Here is a 13,923-nt window from a genome sequence, read left to right as displayed (position 1 = left end):
AAAAAAAAAAAAAGAAGCTTTCTTAAAATCTCAGTTTCTGAGAATGGTCCCAGTTGAACCTGTTCCTCCTGCCTTTCTACTCTTGTCTTCAAAGACTTTCTCATCAGTGGCACAAAGGTGAGACCTCCAATCATCTAGCAGTGAGGATGGCTTGGTTTGAGCTAGCCACATTTTGTGAGCAAGGTCACAGAACTAAAGACCATTGGGTAGACTTAGAGGTGGTTTACAACAACATCATACATGTCTTCTCTAGAGGCACAAGGACATGTAATTCTGGTGGGAATGTTAAATATTATAACAACTTTGGAAAACATTTGACAATTTCTTAAAAAGTTAAACATAAATTTATTGTAGGATCCCCTGATTCCACTCCTTATTTATAAAGGAAATGAAAGCTTATATCCAAGAAAAGACTTTATACAAACATTCAGTACAGCTTTGTAAGGGTCAAAGACTGGAAACAACGCAAATATCCAATAAATGGTAAGTTAGCATGCCTATTGTGTAATATCTATACAGTAGAATACTATTCAGCAATAAAAAGAAATGATTGATGGATGCAAAAACATGGATGATCCCCAAAATCATTTTTTTGAACAGGAGAAAAAGCATACAAATTTGTTATATGCAAGTGCTCAGAAGTCCTACAAAATAGGAAACTCAAAGAAGGGCCAGATGGTCGAAGCTTATATGTCATTTTCATAGAGAAGAAGGAGGCAGAGGGTTTAAGCAATTTTAGTGAGAACGTAAATAATTTTTTAAAAGGGGAGATGGAGATGAATGGGTCTAAAGAACAGACAATTACCTGGGACAAAATTCATCTGGGCTTGGATAAATCTGCCTTCTTGTGGTGTGCATCAGTTTCCTCTATTGATTTGATATTTCGAGAAGGGATTAACAACAATTGGATATCTTCTGGAGGATTCAGCTTTTAGGTAGATAAACTTCAGAGAAAGCCATTCCCTTTATTTGCTTTTTCCCCCACCAAAATTAAAGCAAAAGAAGCCAGACAAAAATAGACTATATACTATATTATTCCATCTATGTAGAATTCTAAAAAATGTAAACTAATCTAAAGTGATGGAAAGCAAATTAGTGGTTTCCTGGGGACCAGGAGAAGGGAAAGTGAGAAGAAGAAATTACAAAGGGACACAGAAAACTGGGGGATAATGGATACTTCATTATATTGAATACAATGATGGATTTATAAATATATGTGACTATGTATAATTATATACTTTAAATATGTGTGATTTGGAGGTAGGGTGACTGGAAGGGGACATAAGGTGGGTTATGTGTGCTGAAAATGTTCTTCATCTGGATATTAGTTCCAATTAGTGTGATTACTTTGGGAAAACTTATCAACTTATATATCTGATTTTTTTTTTTTTTGAGACTGAGTCTCACTATGTTACCCTTGATAGAGTGCTATGGCATCATAGCTCACAACAGCCTCAACCTCTTGGGCATATATCTTTATGTATATTATCAATTAAATGTCAAATAATTAACTCTGGAGTCCCAGCTACTTGGGAGGTTGAAGTGGAAGGACTGCGTGAGCCTAGTAGTTCACGGCTAGTCTGGGCAACATACTGAGGCCCCATCTCTAAAAAAAAAAAAAAGTAAAATTGTTTAAAATTTTAAATAATTAAAAGTAGAGAACATCACATTAATCTAGAACTATGGGTAGGATAGTTGTATTAGTCAAGGTAAGATAACAGATAAAAACAAATGGCCTCAAAAATCTCAGTAATAGCGTAATAAAAATTTATTTTTTGCCCATGTGACAGTACAGTAAAGATTGCTATGGGGAAAGGTGGTTTGCTCCACCAATCACTCAGTAAACCAGCTAATGTCTTCACCACTCTCTTGAGTTTCAGGACCCTGTTCTTGACTCTGCATCCAGCCAACAAATGGGGGAGGAGAGAGAATAGAGTAACATATGATTTTTTTTTTTAGGGCCAAGCCTGTAAGTGGCATTATTACTTCCACCAATACTGCATTGGCCAAGACACAGTTACATAACTCTGTGTAACTACAAGGGGGCTTGGGAAATATACTCCACCAATAGAAGGAAAAGAAAATAATGTACTCTAGCTCCTTAGAAGGCAAAGAAAATAAAGTTTGATGAATATACGCCATTGTCTCTGCCACAATCCACCCTTCTGATCCTCTGATATCTATTGTTACACTTTTCCTCCCATATATGGAACACCCTCATCATCTCCCCATAATCTTCTTCTTCTTTTTTTTTTTTTTTTTTGTAGAGACAGAGTCTCACTTTATCGCCCTCGGTAAAGTGCCATGGCATCACACAGCTCACAGCAACCTCCAACTCCTGAGCTTAGATGATTCTCTTGCCTCAGCCTCCTGAGTAGCTGGGACTACAGGTGCTCGCCACAATGCCCGGCTATTTTTTTGTTGCAGTTTGGCCGGGGCTGGGTTTGAACCCACCACCCTTGGTATATGGGGCTGGCGCCCTACTCACTGAGTCACAGGTGCTGCCCACCTGTTACTGAATCCAGTTCTAGCTCTAGGATCTCTGGCTGCTGCACAGTCTTCTCATCAAATCTAAATGTGGATCCTCTTGGTCTACAGGAATAGTGTCCAACCTAGAGGCTGTGTGCAGCCCGGGATAGCTATGAATGCAGCCAAACACAAAATTGTTTTAAACTTACTTAAAACAGTATGAGCTTTTTAAATGATTTTTGAGTGGAACTCGGTTGTGCTGTTCTCAAGTGTAAACTTTGTGGACAGCAGCATTGTTTTGCGACGTCATATAAAATAAATATATGGAGGTCAGACAAGTAAATTTTCAAACTCATCCTAGAAAAGGTGTTACATACCTCATTGCTGAGTATCACTACCATCACCTTCAAAGTACTCCCTTTGGGAAGCTATGTACTGACACCAGTACCCAATCCACCCTTCAGAACAATTTTGGCTCTCTTTTTCTCTAATGACCATCAAAGCTCTTGTCATATACAGTCTTAACAATTAAGTTTGCAAACTCATCCTACAAAAAGCAGATTTGAATTTTCTATCAATTTTTTAATAAAACCCTTATCTATTATTATTTTTTAATCCCAGCATGGCTTCTACAATATCTCAAACTAAAATGGAACCCCAGAAAAAGAATTAAGGATGAAGGAAAATTGTTCAATGAAAAGTAGACAGACAAGTACTTTTTTTGCCAAGGCAAACAGTAAGGTACTCTGCTTAATTTATAGGGAATTTGTGCAAGTTTTCAAAGACTATAATTTGAAAATTTTGTTTATATGCAAAAACATACTGCCAAATTCAATGCATATAAAGGATTGTGTCATAAGGACAAAACAACAGAAATGAAAAAAGTCTGTCTTCCCAACAAATAATTTTTTTAAAAAGTACAACTCAGATGGACGCCATTGTAAAATGTAGTTATGTGGTAGCATATTTAATGGCAAGATAAGTCAAAATCATTTACTGATGGTGAGTTTATTAAGCAATATATGGGAAGCATGGCAGATGTAATTTGCCCTAAAGAAAAGGGGATATTTCTAAAGTCAGTTTTTTTTTACTATAGCCAGGTAAAGTCTAGATACTGGAAAATCTATTGAAGTTTGGAGGGTAAATCTGCTTATTATTAATTTTATGCTTTGGTGATGGATGACAACACTAATGCTACACATACAGCTCAATTTGTGGTAGCAGAACATATATCTTCATGGGAAGGAGAAGCGAGAGTTAAGCTCGAACACTCTGTAAATATAAGAAACACCTGTGATACAACAGCTCGGTAATATAATACCTTGGTAATAAGGGCATGGGGAGGGGATTCAGCTCTCCTTAACACAAGAGTGTGTGAGATGAGAACATCAGTGATTGGCAGTCTCTACACCTGTGGTGCAAGTAGCCACGGGATCACATCTATAAGAAGCTGCAGGAGAAGTCAGTTGAGGAGCAATCATTCTTTCATGGACCTGCTCACTCTGACTCTTTTGCTTCTCCTGCCCACAGGGCCTCTGCCTGAGGCCCTTCTGCAAAGACTATTAAGATTCACTCTCTTACTAAGACCATTCCTCTCCCTCCCTTCTGCTAAGGCAAATAGCCCTCAAACACCTAAGGGTAATTGTTCCCAAGCAAGGTAGTTCAGCAGTTAGAGTCCAGACAATAGATAAGCCAGGGCCAGAGGCCTGGCCAGTCCTGGGCCCCAACAAGTGGCAACGAGGATGGGATAGTGAATGGCCACTGGCAAATGGCATAGTCAGCATGATAGTGGTCACAGACTGAAGGGGAGATAACCTTTTAGCAAACAAAAGAAAAAGAGAGAGGAGAAATATATAAAGAGGAAAATAAATATATAAGAAAAAGACAGCCAACAACAGGCCTTCCACATTTAGTTTCTTCCCTTCTCTCCTGCACTTTCTCTTTCCAAATTCTAATCATCTCTTCTGTGGAGGGCTCAGAACAATGTCTTAGTAAGCCCTCCAGGAAAAAGCAGATAAAAGCCTTTGTTCATCCATCACTCCGGGGTGAGAAAAGCCTTCAGCAGATAAAAATAGCAAGGAGAGGAAGAAATATACAAAAAGTAAAAGAGAAAAAAGTTTGAGAACAGGTTGTAAGAGCTCATCAGTTAGGAAAAAGAACCTCTAACTGCTTTCCCCTGTATCAACATCCACTCTCAGCAGGAAGTAGCTTTGGAATGATGGATGTCCCCTGTCCCTTTAAGGTAGTAAAAGGTTCTATTCGGAAGGGAAGGATAGTAAAAGGTAAAAAAAAGGTTGATAGGAAAGGATGTAAGAAAAAAAATCATGGCAACTGAGATAAAACAGTTAAAAGATCAGATTGAACAGCTAAAAGGTCAGATGAAACAGTTAAAAGACCAGATAAATAATCTTACAGTTGAAGCCAATACATGCTATATTGTCATGGCAACTCAGATTAAGCAGTCAGCAGATCAATTAAGAAATTCCCCAATCAGGATTAAATGCCATAAGTGTGGGAAGCTAGGCCATATGAAGCAAGAGTGTTGTAAAGGCAAAAACAATAAACCGCCAGTTGTATGCCCCAGGTGCAAAAAGGGCCTCCATTGGGCAAAGGCTTGCCACTTTCAATTTGATAAGAATGGAACACCTTTATCATAGGGAAACTATCAGTTGGGCCCAAATTAGGACCCAATGGTAAATAAAGAAATTAAAACAATGCAGGTTCTTGAACATCTTCATTTCAAACTATTCTTTGGTAAAATCAGCATTTCAAACTATTCTTTACTAAAATAAACTAATTCATTTAACATTACACCAAGGGAGGATCCTGCCCACCATGTGCCAGACCTTTGGTGCCCCAGAGACAAATATGGGTAAATTAAACCAGACCAATAAATGACAATGGAGGAAAAATAGATAAATTGGATCCTTATTCGTTCTTTATTTAAAATTCTTTCTTTACTTACACAGCTCAGGGAGCCCTCCTAAATTGAAACCAAATTCTTTTTTGTGTATATAGCTATCCTGCACCTATGGTTAGCCTGCCTCTTGGCAGCTCGTACCAGAAGGCATGTCCTGCTGGAGAGCCAGGATGTGGACCGAAGGAGGGGAAAAGACACTCGGGAGTTAGTGAACCCTTCAGAAGATGACAAGAGGGTAACACAACAAAAGGGTGACACAAACTTGGATTAGTGAAACTTTGCACCATGTAGGGACACTCCATTTGAAAATAGCCCTGAATTCAACTAGCAAGGGAAAAACTCTGCAAGAAAAGTAGTGTCTTTGTTCACCAGCTGCTAAAGGCAGAAGTAGCAAAAGATGGTATCTTGCTCTCCAGCTACTAAATGCAGAAGCAGCAATGGGATCTTTGCTACCAAGGACTATGAAAGCAGGGCCTCTGGAAAAGCGGGAGTAAGACCCTTGTTTGCAACGACTGCAAGGAAAAGCAGGACCTTTGTTCATCCATTAATTGCAATTTAAATAGCAAAAGAAAAGCTTCGTGTTGGAAGCGGGACCTTTGTACTGTAAAATTTTCTCAGCCAAAGATTTTCTCAGTTTGAAACACCTTTAAAGGAATTAACATTAGAATCACTTTCTTTTCCCTAGCAGCAGCTGAAGCTTGAGTTAGATACAGGGCTGCACCACTTAAAGAGCCCCTACCTAGAATTCTGAATTTTGCTTATGTACTTTGTTCTTTTGCCTAGCAAGAGAAAGGGCTGTACAACAAAAACAACTGCCCTTGCCATACTACAAACTATTTTAAGGTACACAAAAAAGGGGGAATATGTAGCAGACCATATATCCTCACGGGAAGGAGAAGTGAGAGTTAAGCTCGGAACACTCTGTGAATATAAGAAACACCTGTTATACAACATCTCCATTAATATAACACCTTGGTGATAAGGGCATCGGAAAGGATTCAGCTCTCCTTAATACAAGAGTACATGAGACAAGAACATTCTCCTTAACACAAGAGTACATGAGACAAGAACATCAGTGATTGGTAGTCTCTACACCTGTGGTGCAAGTAGCCATGGGATCAGGTCTATAAGAAGCCGCAGGAGAAGTCAGTTGAGGAGCACTTATTCTTTCATGGATTCGCTCAGACTCTTTTGCTTCTCCAGCTTGCAGGGCCTCTGCCTAAGGCCCTTCTGAGAAGACTATTAAGATTCACTCTCTTAGTAAGACCATTTCTCTCCCTCTCCCTTCTGCTAAGGCAAATAGCGCTCAGGCACCTGAGGGTAATTGTTCCAGAGCAAGGTAGTTCAGCAGTCCATGTCAGAATAATAGATAAGCCTGGGCCAGAGACCTGGCCAGTCCCTGGCCCCAACAAATGGCAACAAGGATGGGATAGTGAACAGCCACGGGCAATTCGTTGCTTTTATTAGAGCTATTGATGATGAATATAATGTCACTGAAGAAATGTTTCTTTATTGCCATTAAAAGACACAACTAAATTTGCCCCATATACCAAGAGTGGTAGGTTCAAACCCAGCCCCAGCCAAATTGCAACCAAAAAATCTCTGGGTGTTGTGGTGGGTGCCTGTAGTCCTAGCTACTCGGGAGGCAGAGGCAAGAGAATTGCCTAATCCCAGGAGTTAGAGGTTGCTGTGAGCTATGTGACGCCATGGCACTCTACCGAGGGTGATAAAGTATCTGTCTCTACAAAAAAGGAAAGAAAGAGACACAACTAAATTAAGAGGTTTATAAAAGCAGTAAAAAATACGATGAAGTGATTTTCTTTGACCATTGTAAACATATCTGGTATAGTTACTGATGGTGCCCCACCATGGTAGGTAAAACAGAGGAACTTGTAAAATTAATAGAAGGTGATACAGTTGCCACACAAAGCTCATATTTGATGAAATATCAGTACATCAAGAAAATTTATTCATGAAAACTTTAAAAATGGATAGCATCATGCAAATTGTCATCAAGACTGTGCATTTCATGAGGGTCATGGGATTAAATCATCACCAATTCTTGGAATTCCTTAAAATTATTGATGCTGACAATGGCAACATAATTTATTTCTTGGAAGTAAGATGGCTAAGTCAAGGCCAAATATTGAAAAGATGGTATGATTTGCAACATGTTATCAAGTCATTTATGATATCAAAAACCAAATTTGTGCCAAAACTTGAAGATGAAAACTGGCTTACAGATTTAGCATTTTTAGTAAATATAGCCACTCATTTAAATGAGTTAAGCATGTGCCTTAAAAGTGAAAACCAGCTTATCAATACAATGTTTCAAACCATAATAGCATTCCAAGTGAAATTGAAGTTATGGCAAGCCCAAATTAAGGCAAACAATTTTAATGCATTTTGGTATGTTGGCTAAACACAGTCAACTGCATAGTGAAAAGTATGCAGCCTTGCTTTTCAATTCCATACAAAAATTTGAAAACAGATTTCAAGATTTCCAGGAAAATTATCAATATTTTGGTGCATTTGTTACTCCATTTTCAGTTAACATAAATATATTACCTGACAATTTTCAGATGAAATGCATAGAGCTGGAATCTGACATTCAACTTAAAGAAAAATTTCATCATGTCTCTTTACTGGACTTGTATAGGTCCTGTCTTCCCAGAGACAAATATCCCTTGCTTCACAATTATGCCTCTTCATGTCATTGCTTTTTGGCAACACCTACATTTGTGAGGAACTATTTTCAAGAATGAAGCACGTTAAGGGTAAAATTAGAACCAAAACATCTGATGAGCACATTGAAAACCCACTAAGAATCACAACTACTTCCATTGAACCAGGTACTAATGCATTTGTTTCTCAAATATGTCAAATATCCCACTAGTTTTATCTTGCCCACTTTTCATTTACTTTAAGAATAAAAATATTTTTTTAAACCCAGAGACATTTTATTGCTTAGTTATGTACATTTCCTATATTAGTGATCACAAACTTGGGACCTGTGCAATTTTAAAAGACTCTCTGAATAGGTTGCTACATAATTAGGATTATTATGTGAAGATTTTTTTGCTTATCTTTGGTGGCACATATCATGAAAATTATACACAGAACTTTATTTTTGCTCATCAGCTTTGGTTAGTGTTTGTATTTTATGTGTGGCCCAGAGAAGCCAAAAAGTTAGACACCTCTGGTATAGTAAGCTGGGAGGAATTCCTTTATTCATTGTTCTCTCCATGACCCCTGGCTCCACTCCTGCAAAGTTTTTCCCCATTCTTTATCTTCCCTGGCCAAATCTGAAATTATCATTGGGGAGTATGCCATCCTGGGAGGCTGCAGTTTTCACAACATGCTTCCACCCAGAGTTGTTTTAATTCTTCCCAAATAATAACAGGCTTATTAAGACCAGGCTCATGCTTACCTTAGAAATAACATTCCAACCAAATGCGGTGGCTCATGCCTGTAATGCTTGTACTCTGGAAGGCTGAGGCTAGTGGATAGCTTGAACTTAGGAGTTGGAGACCACCCTGAGCAAGAGTGAGACCCCATCTCTACTAAAAACAGAAAAACTAGCCAGGTGTTGTAGCAGGTGACTGTAGTCCCACCTACTTGGGAGACTGAGGCAAGAGGATCACTTGAACCCAAGAGTTTGAGGTTGCTGTGAGCTGTGATGGCACAGCACTCTACCCAGGGCAACAATGTGAGACTCTGTCCCCCCACCAAAAAAATGGAAATACCATTCCTTCAAAACCTATCAGACTTCCTCCCTGTTTATACATGGAACCAATAGGTCTATGCACCAGTGACCCCTCTCCCAATTCTTTCTTAAACATAGTTCACAAATTTGTCTTATTTCTTTTACTTCCTTGCCCTTTCCATTCCCTTCTCTCTCAACATAAAGGCAAGAAAGTAGAGTCTTCTGGAATACTAGTCATGGGTATCACCTTTAATCAGAAGTTTGCTTCAAAGCTGAGTCACTATTCATTTGAAAAGAATTATTGAGGTGGCGCCTATGGCTCAAAAGAGTAGGGCACTGGCCCCATATGCCAGAGGTAGAGGGTTCAAACCCAGCCCCAGCCAAAAACTGCAAAAAATAAAAGAAAAAAGAAAAGAATTATTGGTGTTGGGCACAGTGGCTCATACCTATAATCCTAGCACTCTGGGAGGCTGAGGCAAGAAGATTGCCTGAGCTCAGGAGTTCAAGACCATCTTGAGTAAGAGAAAGATCCTGAGACCCTCATCTCTACTAAAAATAGAAAAATTAGCCATGGCTCAGTGCTTATAGCCAGCGGTTATGGCACCACCCACTTATACCAAAGCTGGTGGGTTCAAAACCGGCCTGGGCCAGCTAAACAATGACAACTGCAACAGAAAATAGCCAGGCATTGTGGCAGGCACCTGTAGTCCCAGCTACTTGGGAGGCTGAGGCAAGAGAATCCCTTAAGCCCAAGAGTTTGAGATTGCTGTGAGCTGTGATGCCACAACACTCTACCAAGGGTAACATAATGAGACTCTGTCAAAAAATAAAAATAAAAATAGAAAATAAAGCCAGATAAAAGAAGAAGAAGAAGAAAAATTAGCCAGTGTTGTTGAGGGCGCCTGTAATCCCAGCTAGTTGGAAGGCTAAAACAGGAGGAGCTTGAATCCAGCAGTTTGCATTTGCTTGAACTATGCTGACACCATGTGCTCTAGACTGGACAACAGAGTGAAACTGTCTTTGCAAGAAAAGAATTATTAGGCCTTCTTTGCTTAAAGTCTCCATCTTATCTCTTCCTTTTTTGGTGTTTAGAGGTCTTAGTTTGCCCAAAATTTCTTACATTATTTTTTTTAAGAGATGGAGTCTTGCAGTGTTTCCTATGCTAGAATGCAGTAGCATGATTGTGTCTTAAAGCAACCTCAAATTCTTAGGCTCAAGTGATCCTCCTACTTCAACCTCCTGAGTAGCTGGGGGCACAGGTATGTGCCACTATGCCCAGCTAAATTTTTAAATTTCTTTTTTAGAGATGGGTTCATTATGTTGCCCAGTCTGGTCTCAAACTTTTACAGTGCTCTAAGTTTCTATACTTTCATTCTTTTTCATTTATGCTTACAAATTGGCAAATTATTTCCCTAGTTCAACTCTTTCTTTCGGTATCTAATCAAAGGTTGCCAACAGAAGCCAACACACAGCAATATTCTGATTCTAACCACTTCCCTTAAAGCTGCAGGTTCAGTAGGCACATGGCCTACCTCTCAGTTTTATCAAATCCCTTCTTATTAACAAGATTGTAGACTTTCCAATCTTTTATATCAGTTTTCTTACCACCCTCTCCCAACTCCTAAGCTAATGGCACACATTTTAGACTTTTGTTAAAGCATGACTTCTCTTCAACAATAGAGTAAGATTAAAAGCTTGAGTTCTAGAATTGGTTCCAAACCTGTTTCTTCTGCTCAGTATCTAAGTGATTTAAAGCAAAATGCTTTTTTACTTTCAAAATCAAGTTCTTCATCTATTATTAAAAGGGGATTATTATAAATATTAAATAATATATATAAAGTACTTAACACAGTTCAAGTATTTAATCAGTATTTAATATGCTTTAGTTACCATTATCCCCTTCACCATCCCAAGGATGGCTCCCACATGGCCGTCTTTCTGTCCTGTGTACTATGGCCTAGAGCCTGTGGACTGCAGGGCCTCCCTGCCTCTTAGGAGACAGAGATAAGGCTCCATAAGGTAGAACTGAAGCAGCACAGACATTGAATAAAATGTTCATTTAATTTTTTTTTTTTTAGATTTTCCTTTTTTTAGGCATCATGTGTTTTATCCTAGCAATTGGACATTGGATTTGGGAAAGCCAGAAAGGCTACTACTTCCAGATTTTTCTGCCATGGGAAAAATATGTCTCCTCATCAGTTATCTCTGGCACCCTCATCTTCTGGTCCTATTTCATTATTCTCAACACCATGGTGCCCATTTCCCTCTACGTCAGGTAGGCTTCTTTGATCACTTTGGGTTATGGGGGAAGGAGCTGACTTAATACTTACTGTTTAATTCTCCTACTAGTGTGAACTTTTAGAAAGCATCTACTGTGTGCACTTTGACCCTTTACTTTTTACAGTGCCTGGTGTGTAAAACACTCTGAGAAATATCTAGAGATTGCATAAATGCCTTCCATATACAGAACACTGTGTTATATACTGTGTGGTTTATACAAAAGGAAAAGAATTTCTGCCCTCAATTTATAATGTAAGTGATTGAATGAGACAAATACATGAAACCACTAGAAAAAATGCACACAAATGTGGTGATGCCAAGTATAGCCAGGCTGCCTGTAGTTTCCCAAAGAAATAAATTCCAGACACTCACTCCTAAGTCAGTAGTCAGAACTCAGAATGCATTTCAATGCAGAAACAGTGTGGCAAATAGCAATAGGTGTGATTGTGACCTAAGTTCAATTCCTAAGTGTTGGAGAAGAGAGGTGGCACCCATAGCTCAGTGGGTAGGGTGCTGGCCACATACTCTAAGACTGATGGGTTTGAACCCAGCCTGGGCCAGCTAAACAACAATGACAACTGCAACCAAAAAAAAAAAAAAAGAAGAAAGAAAGAAAGAAAAAAAGAAATAGCCAGGCATTGTGACGAGCAGCTGTAGTCCTAGTTACTTGGGAGGCTGAGATAAGCAAATCACTTAAGCCCAAGAGTTTGAGGTTGCTGTGAGCTGTGACACCACAATACTCTACCGAGGGTGACATAGTGAAACTGTCTTTAAAAAAGAGAGAGAGAGAGAAGAGAAAGAGCATTTCTTCCCCCTTTTCCTAGACACCTTGGCCAAAAATCTGAGATAGATGAAATGAGTGTTTATCATACTCTGATCTTCCTTTTCTGGGTTCTGCATTTCCTTAAACATACATACATCTAAACACATTGTAATTTCCTCCTTTCCAGATTTTCTAAACCCCATACTGTGGCTTTTTGGTAACCCCCCAAAACATCTTACCTAACTAGATTACCTTATTTGATCAATATTTATTAAGTACCTACTATGTGCCTAGCACTATACCAGGTGCTATGGATAGCAACATGACCAATAAGACAGCCCTTTCTCTACAGAAGCTTACAGTATGGCTATATAAATAGATAAATAATTATGGTACAATATGAAAAATCATACAATAGAGATATGTATCAGTGTTATAGAAGCCTTGAGAAGAAATGGTTTTGTTCTGCCTCAAGGTTTACAGAAAAGGAACTATTTCAAAAAGGGTAGAATTCACCAAATAGGACATGGGGAAAGAATATTGCAAGCAGAAAGTTCAGCATGTACAAAAGTATGGCAGGGGGGTTATTATTATTGTTGGGGATTCATTGAGGGCATAAAGAACCTGGTTACAATGATTGCATTTGTTAGGTAAAGTTCCCCTTATAATTGTGTCCCACCCACAAAAGGTATGTCACACACTATGACCCCTCACCCCCGCCTTCTTCCCTCTCTTTGATCTCTCCTTCCCTCACTCTCCACCCTGTACTAGGTCATCAATTGTCCTCATATTAGAATTGAGTACACTGGATTCTTGCATCTCCATTCTTGTAATACCTTACTAAGAATAATGTGTTCCACTTCCATCCAGGTTAATACAAAAGATGTAAAGTCTCCATTTTTTTTGATGGCTGAATAGTATTCCATGGTATGTATGTATATATATACCACAGCTTGTTAATACATACCTGGGTTGGTGGGCATTTATGGTGTTTCCACATTTGGGCAATTGTAAATTCAGCTGTGATAAATAGTCTAGTGCAAGTGTCCTTATGGTAAAAGGATTTTTTTCTTCTGGGTACATGCCCAGTAATGGGATTGCAGGATCAAATGGGAGGTCTAGTTTGAGTTCTTTGAGGATTCTCCATAATTCCTTCTACAAAGGTTGTATTAGTTTGCAGTTCTGTCAGCAGGGTAAAAGTGTTCCTTTCTCTCCACATCCACTCCAGCATCTGCAGTTTTGAGATTTTGTGATGTGGGCCATTCTCACTGGGGTTAGATGATAACCCAGGGTGGTTGTGATTCTCATTTCTCTGGTAATTAGGGACGATGAGCATTTTTCATGTTTGTTAGCCATGTGTCTGTCTTCTTTAGAGAAGGTTCTATTTATCTCTCTTGCCCATTGATATAAGGGATAGTTGACTTTTTCATGTGGATTAATATGAGTTTTCTGTAGATCCTATTTATCAAACTTTTATCTGATTTACAATATGTGAATATCCTTTCCTGTTGTGTAGGTTGTCTATTTGCTTTGGTTGTTGTCTCCTTAGCTGTACAGAAGTTTTCCAGTTTAATTAAGTCGCATTTGTTTATTTTTGTTATTGTTGCAGTTGCCACAGAAGTCTTCTTCATAAAGTCTTTCCCCAGACTGATATCTTCAAGTGTTTTTCCTTTACTTTCTTTGAGAATTTTTATTGTTTCATGCCATAAATTTAAATTCAAGATCTTTTATTGATCTTGAATCTCTTTTTGTGAGCAATCCCCTTCACAGTAGCTTCAAAGAAAA

General features: G+C 38.7%; 1 protein-coding gene across 1 annotated transcript in view; it reads left to right on the top strand.

The window, feature by feature from the left end:
- LOC100942765 (phospholipid-transporting ATPase FetA-like) overlaps positions 1–13,923 on the top strand; it is a 137,163-nt gene that overhangs the window by 81,229 nt on the left and 42,011 nt on the right. Inside the window, exon 12 of the mRNA XM_012811646.2 lies at positions 11,174–11,370. Within this exon, the coding sequence (XP_012667100.2) occupies positions 11,174–11,370 (197 nt within the window). The remainder of the gene's footprint in view (positions 1–11,173; positions 11,371–13,923) is intronic.

Source organism: Otolemur garnettii, unplaced genomic scaffold, assembly GCF_000181295.1.
Source record: "Otolemur garnettii isolate 467f Iridium unplaced genomic scaffold, OtoGar3 scaffold00172, whole genome shotgun sequence".
NCBI lineage: Eukaryota > Metazoa > Chordata > Mammalia > Primates > Galagidae > Otolemur > Otolemur garnettii.
Note: the sequence above shows the minus strand (reverse complement) of the source record. Positions and strands in the feature narration are given on the sequence as shown.